Genomic DNA, 17,791 nt, shown 5'->3' on the forward strand with positions numbered 1-17,791 from the left:
ATTCCATGGTTTCTTAATTCTAAAAGTGCACAAGCCTTTGATCAGCCTATGAATAAATTCATCTATTGTTGAAATAGAAAAGGTATTATGTTTTATCTTTGTATTCCCCATAGGGCCTAGCATGGTACCTAATAATATAATTCTTTTTGTTCAATAAACATTTATTGAGTATCTTCTAGGTTCCAAGGACAGTACTAAATTCTAGAAATTCAGAGATGACTTAGACCTTGTCTCCACTCTTTTTAGACTTTACAGTACAGAGGAAGAAAACAGTGTATAGGTAATTTAAACATCAACAATTATGACAAGGATAGGCAAAGAGCAGTATTTGCACATAATGGACATACCTTACAAGGGTCAGAGAAGGGCTTCCTGGAGGAAATTGCACGTCTTCTGAATCTTGAAGGATAGCTAACCAAAGTGATAGGGAGGCAGAGAAAATAGCAAGAGGAGAAACAAAAAAATATAAAAAGAATATGAATAAATATGGCATATATTCATTGCAGTTTTCTTCTGAACTATTAAAAAATAAAATAGCTCCTAGGTTATATAAGGGGTTTCCCTTGTGGCTCAGATGGTAAAGAATCCACCTGCAATGTGGGAGACCTGGGTTCGACCCCTGGGTTGGGAAGATCCCCTGGAGAAGGGAAAGTGTACCCACTCCAGTATTCTGGCCTGGAGAATTCCATGGACTGTATAGTCCATGGAGTCGCAAAGAGTCACACACGACTGAGTGACTTCACTTTCAGTTATATAAAATGAATATGAAACCACCCTTATCATAAGGATAACTAATGCTACTTTATTTTCCATATTTTCTTTAGATTCTCAGCAATAGCTCCATGTTTATTTTACCTGAATAAGTATATATGATATTCCTTCTAAAACACATGTCAGAAAACTTAGGCTTCATATCTCATGAAAAACTACGAAAGATTTTAAAAGGGGGAAAAAGGATTATTGGGTATCTTATGGAAGGCTTAGCATTGTTTAGCACATCCTTCCTGGACTGACTCTACAGTGTTCTGAGCCTTAACTGGATTAAAAAGAATTCTGGAAATTTTGCCTCAATCCACTGTTCTGGATTGCAAATTATCTAAGTGATGTTAGCTCATAAATCTACTCTTTGAAGTGGCAATCATGTAAAGTACCTGGTATGGTCCTTTTCCATGAGGCTTTGAGATTGTTTGTATCTTTGTATCTTTGTTTGATCTTTGTATCAAACTCAAGCCTACAGTAGAACCTTCAGGTAAGTTTTAGAATACAACAAGATCATTAAGAGATTTAATGGCTGTGGTTAATTGATTGCTATTGTCTATTCTAATAGAGGTCCACCTAATAAAAGCTAAGGTTTTTCCAGTAATCATGCATGGATGTGAGAGTTGGATTATAAAGAAAGCTGAGCGCTGAAGAATTGATGCTTTTGAACTGTGATGTTGGAGAAGACTCTTGAGTGACCCTTGGACTGCAAGGAGATCAAACCAGTCCATCCTAAAGGAAATAAGTCCTGAATATTCATTGGAAGGACTGATGCAGAAGCTGAAACTCCAATACTTTGGCCACCTGATGGGAAGAACTGACTCATTGGAAAAGACCCTGATGCTGGGAAAGATTGAAGGCAGGAGGAGGAGACAACAGAGTATCAGGTGGCTGGATGGCATCAGTGACTCAATGGACAGAAGTTTGAGTAAACTCCGGGATTTGGGGACAGACAGGGAGGCCTGGAGTGCTGCAGTCCATGGGGTCGCAGAGAGCTGGACATGACTGAGTGACTAAACTGAACTTAACACTATTAGAAGTGAAGAGTTAAGAAATGCAACTTAAGTGATAAAAATTATTCTCGTGATACAGAATTTCTGCTATTTAGGCAGATTGTTGTTGTTGTTTAGTGGCGAAGTCATGTCCAGCTTTTTGGCACCCCATGGACTGCAGCACGCCGAGGTTCCCTGTCCTTCACTATGTCCCAGAGTTTGCTCAAACTCATGTCCATTGAGTCGGTGATGCCATCCAACCATCTCATCCTCTGTCGTCCCCTTCTCCTCTGCCCTCAGTCTTTCCCAGCATCAGCATCTTTTTCAGTGAGTCAGTTCTTCGCATCAGGTGGCCGAAGTATTGAAGCTGAAGACTTCAGCTTCAGCATCAGTCCTTCCAATGAATATTCAGGACCGATTTCCTTTAGGAATGACTGGTTTTATTTCCTTGCAGTCCAAAGAACTCTCAAGTCTTCTCCAGCACTGCAATTTAAAAGCCTCAATTCTTCAGCACTCAGCTTTCTTTATGGTCCAACTCTCACATCCGTACATGACCACTGGAAAAACCATAGCTTTGACTAAAGGAACCTTTGTTGGCAAAGTAATGACTCTTCTTTTTAATACACTGTCTAGGTTTCTCATAGGTTTTCTTCCAGGGAGCAAGCTTCTTTTAATATCATGGCTGCAGTCACTGTCCACAGTGATTTTGGAGCCCAAGAAAATAAAATCTGCCACTCTTTCCACTTTTTCCCTGTTTTCCATGAAGTGATTGGACTGGCAAGGTAAAGAATAATCTTTCCTATGGTAGGTGGAAGCATTATTTACTAAATAAAGGAAGCAACACCATCTAAACTATTGCAGTACTCTAAACATTTTAACATATTTTGTAGATTCTTTTCAGATTCAGGTATTATAAACAAACCTAAATAAAATTCATTTTCTAAGTTTTGTCTTTTTTAAGTCTCATATTCCTTTACAGGATCTGTGAGGTCAAAACAATTTTCATAATAATATTAAGATATTGTGTGTTTTTGTTTGACTCTCATCCTCTCAAAGTGGTGAAATTTGGTATCAAGAAAGGGGTAGCAGCATACCAGTTCTTTCATGAATATATAGTGGAGTTTTACAGAGGCTGTGTGATATGTGATAATGCAATGGATCAAATGTCAAAGCAGATACAAGGACCCAGATTCCTTTCTTTTGTAAGCCCAGATAGTAAACAGATTTGCAACAATGTGAAACATGCTCTTCTTCTCATGAAAATGTTTGTTTTGAAAAATAGTTATTTTTCATAAAAATAGGTCATTTATGTCAACATCCAAGATGCTCATCATTGCTACTTTTCAATGATTCAATAAATATTTTAAAATGTTCTCATTTTTAGTCTCTAATATGATAAATATCAATAGTTATAACTAACATCATAATCTACCTAAGTCCAAGCTCTTTGAGGTTCTCAATAATTTTTAAGCACATAAAGAATTATGGAAATAAAAAACTTGCTTTAGGAAAAAAAAAACTATTCTTTTTCCTTGAAAAACAAAAGCACAGATACTGTTATAATTCTCTGCACTGCTACTCCTTGAAAAACCTTAATCACCCATATTAACTATAATTTTTAACTAAAGTGACTAATTTTTAATTTAAAGAGAAAAGTGCAGGGTGTATATAATCGAAAACTGTCTGACATATATAAGCATGTTAATAGGCTAGGAGAACTTAAGAATACACATGACAACACCTTCTACAAGCCACACAAATCCTATTGACAACTTCCTAAAGTGGCAAAAAAGAACAAATTCATTACACAACTCCAAGACATAGCTTCTCTATAGCATTTCAAATAAGAAGCAAAAATATATAAAGTCAGAATTATGTTTAGTTTAAACCAGTGTTTCAGTATTCTATTTAACTTGAGGGAGGTGGGAGGGGGGTTCAAGATGGGGAACACATGTACACCCGGGGCAGATTCATGTCAATGTATGCAAAACCAATACAATAATGTAACGTAATTAGCCTCCAATTAAAATAAATAAATTAAAATAAAAACTATCTAGTTGTGCCACAATCATCCACTAATTATTAACTCAATTTAATGTCAGTACACAATTTTTTAAAAAGTGCTTAAAGATCTTGGAAATTATCTTCAAACTGGCATACCAGGAAGAACAGTTACTACTGAAATAAAGTTTGCTAGAATATTGACTTAATGCAGTTGAAAAGAAATTTACATCATTCATAATCATAAAACTTTTAGAAGTAATATTAATTTATTTGATCAGTAATCCTGTATAAGAAAAACACACCCAAGCAAATAAAATGCATACTTAACACTTACAAGACAGAGAAAAGACATAATTGCCAAAATTTTACATTAATTATGTAATCTTTGGTTCTTAAAACGTTTCTGGATCAATTTCTCCAAGAAGGTTTTAAATTAAAGCCTAGCACATTTAAAATATTAATGTAACCAAGCAAAGGCTCATATACTTGTGCCACAGTAAGCCAAATTCTTGACAGCAGGAGTTTGCAGCAATGTAAGGATTTATTTGCAGGGCATCCAGGAGGGTGGGGCTTCCCTGAAGGCTCAAGCAGTAAAGAATCTGCCTGCAATTTGGGAGACCTGGGTTTGATCCTTGCGTAGGGAAGATCCCTCAGAGGAGGACATGGCAACCCACTCCAGTGTTCTTGCCTGGAGAATCCCCATGGGCAGAGGAGCCTGGCCTGCCACAATCCATAGGGTCGCAGAGTCAGACATGACTGAGCCACTAAGCGCTGCACAATCAGGGAGTGGGATACAAATCTCAGGTCCACCCCTTCTTGGTCTTTGAGTTTTGGGGATGTTTTAAAGGGGAAGAACAAAGTGACATTTCTGATATTTCTTAATCATGATTTCAGGAGTCAAAATGTCTCTGGTTTAGAATTCTCTGGACCGTCGCTCTGGGGTCTGTGAGCTCATTTTGCCCTGGAGAAACCACCTGAGGTTTTACCAGAATGATAACATCTGCAACAGCAGCAGTTTTAGTGGACTGACTCTGGTTGATTAGTGCTCAGTTAGCATAGGATTCGGAGAAGGCAATGGCAAGCCACTCCAGTACTCTTGCCTAGAAAATCCCATGGATGGAGGAGCCTGGTAGGCTGCAGTCCCTGGGGTCGCTACGAGTTGGACACGACTGAGCGACTTCACTTTCACACATTGGAGAAGGAAATGGCAACCCACCTCAGTGTTCTTGCCTGGAGAATCCCAGGGACGGGGGAGCCTGGTGGGCTGCCGTCTATGGGGTCACACAGAGTCGGACACGACTGAAGTGACTTAGCAGCAGCAGCAGCATAGGATTGAGGTCAGAGGGGACAAGAAAGGGATTTGGACCAGAAGCGACAGCAAGGGAAAAAAGTTTCAGATAAATTAGTCACTAACTCAGTATGAAAACTCAGTTTTGGCCAGGCTCTGTTTCATTATTCAATTTTCTTATTTTTTTTAGAAATTTAAGAGTATTCAACTTCTACATGGGCTTATTACTCTCCATAAGCTCATCAGAACAGTGCCCCTTTAATTTATATCTTCCAGATATAGGAAAAATAACACAGACACAAGGCAAGATCTTTCTGAATTACAGAATATTTTGGAATATTTTGTCTTCATATTCCAATAAATATTCATACTTTATTCCTTTATTGAGCAGAAAATATGCTTGTGCTTATATTATTTAACCATGATCTATTTTTATTTACTGTTATGATGAAACTGTATGTACCTATGCTAAGTCACTTCAGTCCTGCTGGACTGTAGTCCACCACGCTACTCTGTCCATGGGATTCTCAAGGCAAGAATACTGGAGTGGGTTGCCATTTCCTCCTCCAGGTGAAACTAGTTTTATTAATTCACGAAATGCAGTATCAAGAAAGGGGTAGCAGCATACTACCCCTCAAAAAGACGTTTATTCAAGTCTCAAGATATAAAGTCTTGTTAGAAATACACTTGAAAGTGAGTATGAACGTGAGGTCGCTCAGTCGTGTCCTACTCTTTGTGACCCCATGCGTTATGCCCAAGTCGTGCAATCCCCAATAACTACCGCAGGAGCCGTTTTACGATGCAAGCGCACAAGGGTCGGTTTATTCAAGGGCGAGCAGGGACCCCCACCATCACCGAGGCAGCTGATCCGGATAGGAGCCCAGATTCTCAAAATACAGAAGTTTATATAGTATATCGCATGCGAAAGTACTGCAAAGGTTAGTGACTATTGCATCAGCCTAGAAGTGATTGGTTGACCTTTACCTAAAGAGCACTTGGTGCATTCTGATTGGACTCTTTAAATTTACACAACCCGGCGCCTTTATGTTATTTTCTGATTGGCCCAGAGAAGGGAGTTTCTCCAGGTTGCGATTTTTCCAGGAATCCTTACTCATCCTTACTCAAAAAACAATTCCAGGGATCTTTACACAGCCTTACTCAAAAACAATCCCAGGAATCTTTACTTAAAAACAACCTTATCTAAAATGGAGTAACTTTGGTTCTATGAGCAGCAAGCACAGTACAGAAACAAAAATGCATTACAGGAACATTAGGTTCTACACATGGACTCTAGATCACCACGCTCCTCCATCCATGGGATTTTCCAGGCAAGAGTACTGGAGTGGATTGCCATTTCATAGGTAATTTTAGCCCATGTTTAAGGTCTAATTTACCTCCAATCCCCTCTGGTATTTGAAAGAATTTCTTCTCATAGCATCTCTTCTATATATAACCAGGCAGTGTAAAGCATACATATCAGCTGAACTGAAAATTTAGGTAGGACATACAGAAAACATTAGAATGAAATAAAGCAGGCAATGATCCTAGTCATGATAGTAGGACAAAGCAGAGTCTTGAAAAATCACCTCTCTACCTGACTGCCTAAGTATAACACATTTGCTGTATTCACTCATGCTAACATATAATTTTATATTTGCTTAGAAGTTAAATTTATGGTAATTTTATGTTTTAAATGGTTAAATGGCTGGATTCCAAGACAGAGACTTAGGCTTCAGGCCTTAACGCCTCTATTTTACACACAATGCTTGCTAATTGAGATTACTGTCTTTCTATAGCTTCCTAGAGATTCTGTAGGGCTCCGGCTACTTGAGAACCACAGATGGAAGTGCCCAGGCTAATGATAGATTTTTAAAAGGGACTTTTCTTTTTCCAGATGCCCTGAACAGACTTGAAGTAAAAGCATCCCTCAAGTGTCTCTTGACAAAACTAGGTAGTCAATAAAGAATTCCAAACTTCTGTACCATTCAAAGATATGTGGTAGCGAACCAGGCTGCAAACATAAAGGTGTGAGACTTCGTGATTATTATTTTAAATCCCACTTTTGAAAAAAAAAAAAAAGACTTGTCAATTTCCCACCTCCTTACTATAAGGGTCCCGTGAACTCCTACACGCAAAAAGCTTACAAAAGTGGCCGGCACTTAGGCCAGGAGCAGTCGTTGCTCTCCTCCCATCCCCGGCGACACAGACCAGGTGCCCTCTGCCCCCTGGCGGCCATGGCCGACTTCCGGCTCTTGCACACAACGCGGCCGCCCGCTTGACCTCCGATACGTCACATCCGGCCCTTGCGATCCGGGATTTCGGAACCCGCGCGATGAAGTGCGTTTTTGTTACTGTAGGGACCACCAGCTTTGACGACCTCATTGCGTGTGTATCGGCGCACGACAGTCTGCAAGTGAGTGGGGGAAGCGGGCGGGCGGCGGCTGGGCTCGCCGCTCTGCGTTCGCAAGTCGCTGCCGCCAGCCTGGCCGCTACCCTCGGTAACCTTGCCTGACCGCGGCGCTTGCGGAACCCCCAAGGGCTCGACCTCAGGTGCCGCCGCCCCTCGGCCGGCTCCTCCCCGCGCCTGACTGGGCCCTCCTTCCGCTCCCCCGCGCCTCAGAATCCTCCGCCTCCTCTGCCTGTTCCCCACCGCCTTCCCGGGCCGCTCCTCCCCATCCTTCGCCAGCTCCTCCTTCCCCCCAGCTTTTCCCCTCCGATTCTCCGCCTCTGCCTCTCCGTCCTCCGGCTTCGCCCCTCCTTCCAACGGCTCCGCCTCCCCGAGCCGGGGCTCCGGCCCGCCTCCCGGATTCGGGCGCGCCTCGCAGGCCGCGCCTCAGGCCCGCTCGGGGCCGCGCCGTCGACGCGCACCGTGGGGCCCGGCTCGGCCCCAGCCGACCGGTCCTGCTGGCGCGCCGCCCCCGGCCTGCCCCAGCCTTGCCCCGCCGCCCTCGGTCCGAGGCCCCGCGCCTTCCCTCCGCCTCAGGCGCCCTCCTGTCCGGCGTCCCCGCCTGTCTCAGGAGCGCGTCCTCTCAGGGCTCGTGTTCCCGCAGCCCCAGTTCTGGGCCACGACGACGTTGTACCTCACGCTCCCTCAGTAGTTTGCAACGTCTCTTTAAGAGTCTTTACCTTGCCTCCTCTATCTTGCAGGACCGTTTCTTGCCCGACGTGGTGAGATGGGGCGTTTAGATCGCTTAGGGTTAGTGAGGCTCCACCTTGGGGCCCAGGACGGGGAAAAAGGAGCCTTTCGAAAAACTAGCAGATGGGCTCCAGTTCGACGAGTTGGCATCCCGTGCTTCGATTGGGGGATTTGTTGCCGTCATTGCTGTTTTCCAGTGGCCCGTTTAAAAGGCCTGCTTTTTCTTTTTTTCCCATTTCAGATAATCCAGAACCTCGGTTACAACCGACTTGTCCTGCAAATAGGTAGAGGAAAAGTGGTACCTGAACCATTCAGTACTGAGTCATTCACTCTGGATGTTTACAGGTACAAGGATTCACTGAAGGAAGACCTTCAGAAAGCAGATCTTGTTATTAGTCACGCAGGTAAAGTGCCTTAGAATCGCCCGGTTTGATTTTTGATCGACCATAAATAAGACCAGAAACTCGAACCTTTCTGATGTAAAATAAAATCACTAGGATAACTCACCAGTAGCCCTTTTGAATGTAATACTGATTTCAATATAACAGTCGAGACCGAGAACATTATTGGAGAGGGTTTATAATTTCTGGATGTTAAGAAGATGGGAAGTCAATCACTGAAGCCCCAGCTTTATAGTTAGGAACCCTAAACACAGAGGGGCAAAATGATAAATCCAATGACTTGTGTTAAAAGTTGTCAGTTTAAATTAATATCTGGGCTTAGATCTGCAGGAATGTTCAGACAGCTTAATTAGCTGGATTGGTCATTGAAATGCTGCTGGCTTTGGAAGATTTTTTATATTTCTATTAAAAGTTTAAGTAACTTTTCCAGTCAGTAAGTGGTAAGCAGATAACAGTCTGGTGCTGGCATCATCTACCCCAAAAGTATTTGTTCACCTAACAGTCTCCTCGTTCCCATTTAAGCTATCTAAATGAGTTTAGATTTAAAAGTTGAATTGACCCCAATCGTATATGTGCATGTTTGTGGAGATTTATCCTATTTTGACAGGCAGACTCATAAGGAGTGTCAAAGCGACTGAACAACAGTGGCTTCGTGTACAGTATGTTGAACCTGAATCTTATTTGTATTCAGGGCCCATGCCCAGGGCATACTACTGGAGGGCAAGTTGCAAAGCACTGAACCATAGGTCTTAATATTGTTGGCAGAGATAAATAATGTATTTTTCAAGTCAGGTTTGTAACACTAGAGAGCAAGTCATAACTATTTTTTGTCATTTTGAATGTATGATTAAAAGGCTTGTAGTGTTGCCTTGAGTTCAAGCTATAAAGCCTGGTGAAGCACCTTAACTTTTTTAAAACAATATTGACAAATCTGGTATATTTTTGTAGGTGCAGGAAGCTGTTTGGAGACTTTGGAGAAAAGAAAGCCACTCATAGTGGTTATAAATGAAAAGTTGATGAACAATCATCAACTGGAATTGGCAAAGCAGCTACACAAAGACGGGCATCTCTTCTACTGTACCTGCAGGTATACTAGAAACTGATTATTTGACCTGTTGTCTTAATTCCTTCCTAGCTGTTCTTACCTGCCTACCTAACCAACCTGTATCTTTGACTTCTTACTTTCTCCCACTTAGCAAATATTTTGAGTTTCTCACCAGTAAAACCTCATTTGTCTTCTACTTTGACTGTGATCTCTGTGTTGTATTTCTTTCAGTGTCTATGCTTATTTCATTGCATGTGAATATCTGAATGTGTGTGCACATGTGTCTATGTATGTTTATCTGGGTGTGCAGGTCTCTGAGGATATAAACTTTTGAGTTCATTATTTTTCATTATGCATGGAAGGCATTTGTGTATTTTCAATTAAGGTTTTGACCAGTAAATCCACTGGAATCCCTGAATTAAATTTACTCATTCATTTGTTCAACTATTCCTAATGCATCGCAGGCATTGTTTTGGTGCTGTGGAAAGTGAAAGTCACTCAGTCGCGTCCGATTGTTTGCAACCCCAGGGACTGTACACTCCACGGAATTCTCCAGGCCAGAATACTGGAGTGGGTAGCCTTTCCCTTCTCCAGGGAATCTTCCCAACCCAGGGATCGAACGCAGGTCTCTCACACTGCAGGCAGATTCTTTACAGCTGAGCCACAAGGGAAGCCCAAAAATACTGGAGTGGGTAGCCTATCCCTTGTCCAGCAGATCTTCCCGACCCAGGAATCAAACTGGGTTCTCCTGCATTGCAGGCGGATTCTTTACCAACTGAGCTATCAGGGAAGCCCTTGGTGCTGTGGATAGTGCTGAACATGACATAAACTCCCTGCTCTCATGGTACCTGTGTTCCAGTGGTGGGAGATAGACATTAAACAGTTCATAAATAAGCAATCCAGAGAATTTCACATGGTGAAATGTATTATGGAGAAAATAGGGCAGGGTGATGTGATAGCTGGGGTTAAGACTAATTAGAATGATCAGGGAAGGCATGACTGGGTGTGCATTTGAGCCGAAACCTGAATGTCTAGAAAGAGCCAGTCATGTGAAGCTCTAGAGTCAGAAGCAACAGTGGCAACTGCAAAGGCCCTAAGTTGGGAATGAGCTTGGAATTTGGTGTGTTTTAGGAATAGAGGGTTATTGTGGCAGAAGTATATAGTAAGCAAGGGTGGCTCTAGTATGAAGAAAGCTGGGCGGGGAGAGCTCACATAAAAAATTCTGGTTTTATTCTATGTTTAATAAGATTTTAAAAGAGTATTTTAAGCAGAGGAATTGCTTTTTGGTAAGGAGTATTATTTTCTAGAAGTATATTAGAATTCAGCAAGAACTGATCAACATCACAATAGAAGGATGAAGAAAATTCCTGGTTTGTTTTCTATTAATTCTTCAGACACTAGAAGCTTGCCAAAGGGTCAGGTCAGTAATTCCCAATTATTTGATTTTAAATACAGTCCTAATTTGATGTTTTAAAAGGAAAAAAACCTCATGGAAGTATTACAGAATAAATATTTCTTATATTATTAAAAGTTTAAATTTAAAATAAACTTTAGAAGAAGCTGGCCAGAACGTAAGCTTTTCTTTTAATTTCATGCTTTTTGTCTCTTAGGCACTTAACAAATACTTGTTCATTCATTATTTATTGAGCACATATTATGTGTCAGGCTTTATTCTAGACACTTGGCATATGTCAGTGAACACAAAAACAAAGATTTTTATTTTCATTGAGAGGAGACAGATTCATTGACTGTTGCAGGAGCAATGGTTGGTGTTCTAATCCCTGTAATGATGGAGGAGAGGGAATGTCAGGGTGGCTTTGTAATATAGGAGCCATTCTTATAATATCGTGAGTGTGGGGAGAAGCCAGATAATAAAAATTACATGGGATGCAGATAATTGGCATATCTGTCCTTAGGTAGTTGAGATTGTTAGGGATTAATACCATTTTTGAAGAAGAATAAATAATCATCTTCCTTAGTTTATGCAAGTTAATTTTTCCAGATACCTTTGATGAGTATTTTCATTCTAAATATTAAATTAGCTTTGATTTTTATGGTAGTACATTAAAAAAGGGGAAACATTGACTTCATAAACACTTTCTGACTCTCAGGCTGAAAGGGCAGTTGTACAAAGTCTCCAGTTTATTAATCTTTTTTCAGTTCTAGAATTCTTTTTTACTTGTATTAATTTCAAGAAAGTCACACACATGAGTGCCATAAGAAGAATCAATGATTGGTTGTATTTTCATTTTAGGTGTATCATTTGTTTGCCGCAAATCTAGGCTGGATGATTGTATGTCTGTTCTAACTTAAGTGGCTGCTTTAATATTAAATTTCTTGAAGTAATAGTTTTATGTTGTGATTGAAACCTTATTTCCAACATGTGTGGTGATTGTATGTTGCTTAATTATATATGGATTTAATAATAGTAAATTACTAGCAAAAAAAATTATTTTACAATCTTCATGCATGGTCTAGTAGTCTCCCCAGCTTACTGTGCTTGTCTTGTAGCTGTCACTCTTGGTTTCATTTATTCTGTTTTCATAAATTAATTTTACTTCAAGTTATATCTGCATAGTCCTGAGAAGTGTTCCAAAACCATATGACCACATTTTTCATGAAATAAAATTTCTGAAATATTTTAGTTGACATAAAAGATAAAGTGGCTGTTGCATTGCTATTGACATAAGCTCTTTGTGTTGTTTTATTATTAGTGTATATATACTTGTAATAGTAAAATACATTAAAATTCACATAGTTTGAGAAGCATCACAATATTCTTGGAAGTTAGATTCAGTCATCAAATGGGCAGAATTGAATTATGAAATTTTCTCCCATGTTACCTAATATTTTTCTTCTTTTGTTTTAGCATGCTTCCTGGGCTGTTACAGTCAATGGACTTATCAACACTGAAATGTTTTCCTCCTGGCCAGCCAGAAAAATTTTCTGCATTTTTGGATAAAGTTGTTGGATTACAAAAATAAACACTAAACTCTCAACACTTTAAAAACACCCCTCAAATTCAACCCATGGAATGTGGTTAAATCAAGTTTAATACAGAATATATGTTTATAGAATAATATAAATTAATAAGCCTCCTACATCTGTAGAATGTTTAGAAAATTTTATTTGTGAATGTTAGCATTTGGGTCCAAATTCTAATTGCAGTTTCACAAGTTTATTAGGTTTTTTCCTAATCTTCATATTTTAGTAAAAGAAATATGTAGTGAACATTCACACAGTTTATCCTTGAATCCCAAGTGGACTTGGAATCATGAAAAAAAAGAATTAAATATGAAAGCTTTGACAAAAACCTCAAATGTAGTTACTTTATGTTCCTTAGAGTAAACAATGAAACAGTAACAGACTTGTAAAAAAAAATTTGAGTCAGAATCTTTAGCTTCATACTCCAAGAAACCAAATTAAAACAAAACAAAAATGATGGGTTGTGTTCTGTGAAATAAATTATTTATATAAGCTCAGTAATTACCTTAAAAAGATTAACTATCGAGTCAGTTGATCTATTATACTTCAAGAAACTACTATCCTAAAGAATAGAGTGGAGTGGATGTATTCATTTTGTTCCTATAAGGTATAAATAGAGAGTGACAAAAATAATCTTAGCCAATGTCAAAACTTTCCTGGTTTGAGAAGAGTAAATCAAAAAGCATTTGTGCCGATAGGAATTGCTGTTTTTTTTTTTTTTAAGGACAACCCTCTTACGGTGGTATTGAAACATTTACTGTAGCATCTTAGAGGAATTATTGATGTCCTTATAGTTTTACAAATGAATAAATGATCTGAGGTGTATAATGGCCTAAATGTATGGTTTTAAAAGTCACATAGCTCAAAATAGATACTTTCTGAATAGGGTAAGTAGTCTCAAGACCTATAAAATAAACTAGATTATCCATAAATATTGACAGTTTTTTGGTAGGAAGTTTAGATATAACTGATCCATAAAAGAGTATTCACTATAAAGATTTATTTTCGATTGTATTATCCCAAGATGTTGAATATTCTAAACATTTTACTTGGGATGCATTAAATAATGCTTTTGTAGATTTATTTTCCTGATTTAGTTTTACTTAGCTAATAATAAAATAAATTGTTACTAATGGTAGATGGTGGTGGCTGAGAAGTACTCTGGGTAGCAGGAGGATGCCAACTTGGATTAAAATTTTGCTGAGATTAAAAAGTGAGTAATCTGTATCTACATGGTTGAGAATTTACAGCACCATAATCATAATTGTATTATATATTAGTGTTAATCAAATGCTATAGGAAAGTCCCTATTCAAATCCATCTTTTCTGGGCTTTCTTTTAAACATATTTCTCTAGTTTGAGAAAAATTGTGGCTTAAAATTTATATTGACCACTCAGTCTTTAATTATGTCATGAAGGAGTAGCCATAGGGAATCAGAAATAAATGAAAGGGTCTACTTAAACATTAGACAACTAAAAAGCCCTAAATCCTCTGCTTCTTTCCCACGTGAGTACATAACCCAGATTTCATTATTTCATTTAGCAGAGGCTTCAACCAGTGGTGTCAGTTGTGTGTAGTGACATCTCGACTACAGCTTTCTGGGAAATTTTGTATCAGTTGTGGGGTTTAAAAATCAGAGAATACCTTGGAATCATTTTGATTTGGCAGGAATCCTCAAGATCGTCTAGTTCATTCCCATTATTTCTCAGGTGAAGGAGGCCAGAGGTTACAACTTGCCTTTGACAGAGCTGCCACTGGAAGCAACTTCTTGACTCCCATTCCTGTGCTCTTTGTACCATACCATAATATATGTTGTAAGCTTTTTGTTTTCTTTTTATTGTTGCCTAGTATTTAGTTACTTTAATCACATCCAAGGGAGATTTTCTTCATTTCCAGAAGTTTATTTTAGTGGGAATTTCACAGTTCACTAAGTTGGGTTTTCCTTTGGTGTGTTGCAACCTTACCTTGGACTTAGAAACCAGTGACGCCTGAGTTTTTGGAATCTAGCAAAATGCCATGGATAGGATTGATAATAGATCGAACGAATAGACTTTAAGACAAAGGATTATAGATTTTTGGAATTGGTAGAGAATTTTAAAAATACCTAGTGCAAACCATTCATTTTACAGATAAGGAAAGAGGCTAGGGTAAATTAATTGCCAAGTGTTTGTCTAATTGGTCCTTATGAAGAAATTAATGGTAACCAAAATTCTGTTTGAAATATGTATCAACTGATCACCGAAGAATTGATGCTTTTGAACTGTGGTGCTGGAGAAGATTCTTGAGAGTCCCTTGGACTGCAAGGAGATCCAACCAGTCCATTCTAAAGGAGATCAATGTTGGGTGTTCATTGGAAGGACTGATGCTAAAGCTGAAACTCCAATACTTTGGCCACCTCATGCGACGAGTTGACTCACTGGAAAAGAGTCTGATGCTAGGAAGGATTGGGGGTGGGAGGAGACGGGGACGACAGAGAATAAGATGGCTGGATGGCATCACCCGACTCGATGAACATGAGTTTGAGTGAACTCCGGGAGCTATTGATGGACAGGGAGGCCTGGTGTGCTGTGATTCATGGGGTCGCAAAGAGTCGGACACGACTGAGCGACTGAAAACTGAAAATAAAATTTGTTTAGTTTCATTACCTGACAGGGCTTCAGATTCTTGAAATCAGTTCCTAAGTGCAGTGCAGTTTATTGAGCAGTTTTATATTGAGAGATATTGAGAGGTTAAGGCAGTGAAAAAGAAAGTTTAGCATTTCAAGAAATTAACATTGTTGGGAGGTTCAGAGGTGGGCAGGTAATGGTAGAAAGTTGATTGATGTTGGAGTAGGTGAAAGGTGATGTGAAGTTACAGGATGCTTGGAAAGTAAAGAATTTATAATAGACTGTGCTTATAATTTGGAAGGAAAAAAGAGGATTTGGTATTCGGTAAGACAGAACTGATGAACTTGTGTGGTTCTGCAACATTGAAAAGTAATCTCAAAGTACTGTCTAGTGATTCTAGACACCTAGAACCTAGAATTAGAGCACTGCTTTGTATGTTTTTAAAGGCAAATCATGTAGACACAGGGCAATATAAAAACGTGTACCACTTTGATAATTTGAGGAAGTTTTCCAAGACTAAGGATGTCAGGAATGACTAACAGTAGTGTAATTTTTCTTGGTCCTTTATCATGTTAATAATGTAAGCACTTAATCTCTGTGATTTGTTGAAAATAGGAAATTATCAGAGATGACCAGAAATCTTCATATGGTCTGAGAAATGGGATGTTTGGGCAGATTATTTGAAATTGTATTTTGGAAACGATTTGGACTGGGTGGTCCTGTTAGCTATGTGGTAATCAGTTTTCTGCTAAACAGTTAATACCATACTTTTTTGGGGGAGTGGGGAATGAAAAATAATAGTAACAGTTAACACACACTGCCTGCTTAGTATATATGGTGTACTGTTTAAAACATTTTACACAAACATACTCATTTACAATATAACCTTATGAAATAGTTACTGTTGTTCCATTTTGCAAATGAGGAGACTGACTTCAGAGCATAATGTGAAAAAGTAGTTTTATACTACTTAAATATCCAAAAGATGGTCTGGGAATTGTGATTGTAGCTATGTAATCTACTTCAGTTGTTACGTTGCTTATTTGAAAACAAACTGATTGCTAAACTCCCAGTTGGTTCAGTTCAGTTCAGTCACTCAGTCATGTCCGACTCTTTGCGACCCCATGAATCACAGCACACCAGGCCTCCCTGTCCATCACCAACTCCCGGAGTTCACTCAAACTCATGTCCATCAAGTCGATGATGCCATCCAGCCATCTCATTCTCTGTCGTCCCCGTCTCCTCCCACCCCCAATCCTTCCTAGCATCAGACTCTTTTTCCAGTGAGTCAACTCGTCGCATGAGGTGGCCAAAGTATTGGAGTTTCAGCTTTAGCATCAGTCCTTCCAATGAACACCCAAGATTGATCTCCTTTAGAATGGACTGGTTGGATCTCCTTGCAGTCCAAGGGACTCTCAAGAGTCTTCTCCAGCACCACAGTTCAAAAGCATCAATTCTTCAGCGATCAGCCTTCTTCATAGTCCAACTCTCACATCCATACATGATCACTGGAAAAACCATAGTTGGTTACCTGGTTGCAACTTATTTACCATGCTCTTGTTTTCTCTTAAAATGCTTGTATTTTGAGCTCTATTTTTGGTCCTCTATATACTTTTTCTTGGTATTTTCACTCCCAGAGTTTCTTCTATTCTCTCCCATATATATCCCCCAACTGTGATTTGAGCTCCCGCACAGTATTTCCAGTTGCCCATAGGTCTTGTCAGTCTCATAAATTTCTGAAGTATCCTAAACTTGATGTGCCCCAAACAAATCTTTTCATGCTTCTGAGGTCCTTCTATTAATGGTGTCACCATTGAGTCAGTCCTCCAGGCTTTAACTCTTACATCTCCAATCCTTTATATTTGATTGGTCACCAGGTACTCTCAGCTTTACTTCCTAAATATTTCAAGCCCACTTACTTATTTGTTCTCTTTTTTTTACAACATAAATGCATGATAAGAATCTATTTTTTGTATCAGCAGGACTCTAGACTTTGTTCCTGCTCTGAAGGAACTCTTACAGTATTCTTGAGGAGGAACTATATTTATGAGTCTTCTGCCAGAAACACAGTAGGCTATCCATAAATGATAAATGTACTTCGGTAACTTAGTAGTCTTTTCTCATTATCTTGATTAGGTATTGGGGCTAGGAAACATTGTCATCTTGCACACTTTCACTTCACACTGTCTTTGACTTGACTTCAAAATATCTAGTATGCCTCTCATTCAGAAGAAAGATGTGATGACCATCACATGATATGGTGAAGTTTGTAGGATCAAGCACTTATAGAAATAACATTTAAAACAGCAGTGCTGATCCTATGTAACGTTCTAGTGGTATTTAAGGATCTGTCAAATAACGATACCTGTTGGGGATTTTTGGACAAACATGGTGTTAAGAGATTTATAAAAAACAGTAGCTATAGTGTTTTCCAGTAAAAGAGTACAGAGGACAACCACAAAATCACACTTAATTCCTTGTTAAATGGTTCATTCCTTACATGAATATTCTGGTACAATCTGGTATAGTTCTTTCACTTTTTATGATTTTTTAGGTGGCTAGATAAAAGATAAG

The 17,791-nt window shown here is 39.2% G+C and overlaps 1 protein-coding gene and 1 long non-coding RNA gene across 3 annotated transcripts in view; one reads left to right on the plus strand and one right to left on the minus strand.

Annotated features, from left to right (window-relative positions):
- Window positions 1-7,259, minus strand: part of LOC148773412 (uncharacterized) — a 207,201-nt gene extending 199,942 nt beyond the window's left edge. Inside the window, exons 1-2 of the long non-coding RNA XR_016036894.1 lie at window positions 7,141-7,259; window positions 348-411 (exon numbers count right to left, since the gene is read on the minus strand). This is a non-coding gene — a long non-coding RNA (uncharacterized LOC148773412). The remainder of the gene's footprint in view (window positions 1-347; window positions 412-7,140) is intronic.
- A 78-nt stretch (window positions 7,260-7,337) lies between these two features.
- Window positions 7,338-12,945, plus strand: LOC148773415 (UDP-N-acetylglucosamine transferase subunit ALG13). 2 transcript variants are annotated; one of them, XM_088834207.1, is made up of 4 exons: window positions 7,338-7,456; window positions 8,421-8,583; window positions 9,529-9,667; window positions 12,495-12,945. In XM_088834207.1, the coding sequence occupies exons 1-4, from the start codon at window positions 7,376-7,378 to the stop codon at window positions 12,607-12,609; spliced, it is 498 nt and encodes a 165-aa protein (XP_088690333.1). In that variant the 5' UTR covers window positions 7,338-7,375; the 3' UTR covers window positions 12,610-12,945. The 2 variants fall into 2 exon arrangements, with proteins under 2 accessions (XP_088690333.1, XP_088690334.1); XM_088834208.1 differs by lacking the exon at window positions 7,338-7,456 and adding an exon at window positions 7,784-8,211.
- Window positions 12,946-17,791: the final 4,846 nt, after the last annotated feature.

Source organism: Moschus berezovskii, chromosome X (genome assembly GCF_049115385.1).
Source record: "Moschus berezovskii isolate FMDL1 chromosome X, NW_MosBer_1.0, whole genome shotgun sequence".
NCBI lineage: Eukaryota > Metazoa > Chordata > Mammalia > Artiodactyla > Moschidae > Moschus > Moschus berezovskii.

Bases quoted from the DNA above. Each gene is read 5' to 3' on its own strand.
- LOC148773415 (XM_088834207.1), top strand. From the start codon at position 7,376: ATGAAGTGCGTTTTTGTTACTGTAGGGACCACCAGCTTTGACGACCTC. The intron at 7,457-8,420 runs GTGAGTGGGGGA...TTCCCATTTCAG, and splicing joins CGGCGCACGACAGTCTGCAA to ATAATCCAGAACCTCGGTTA. The intron at 9,668-12,494 runs GTATACTAGAAA...CTTTTGTTTTAG, and splicing joins CTCTTCTACTGTACCTGCAG to CATGCTTCCTGGGCTGTTAC.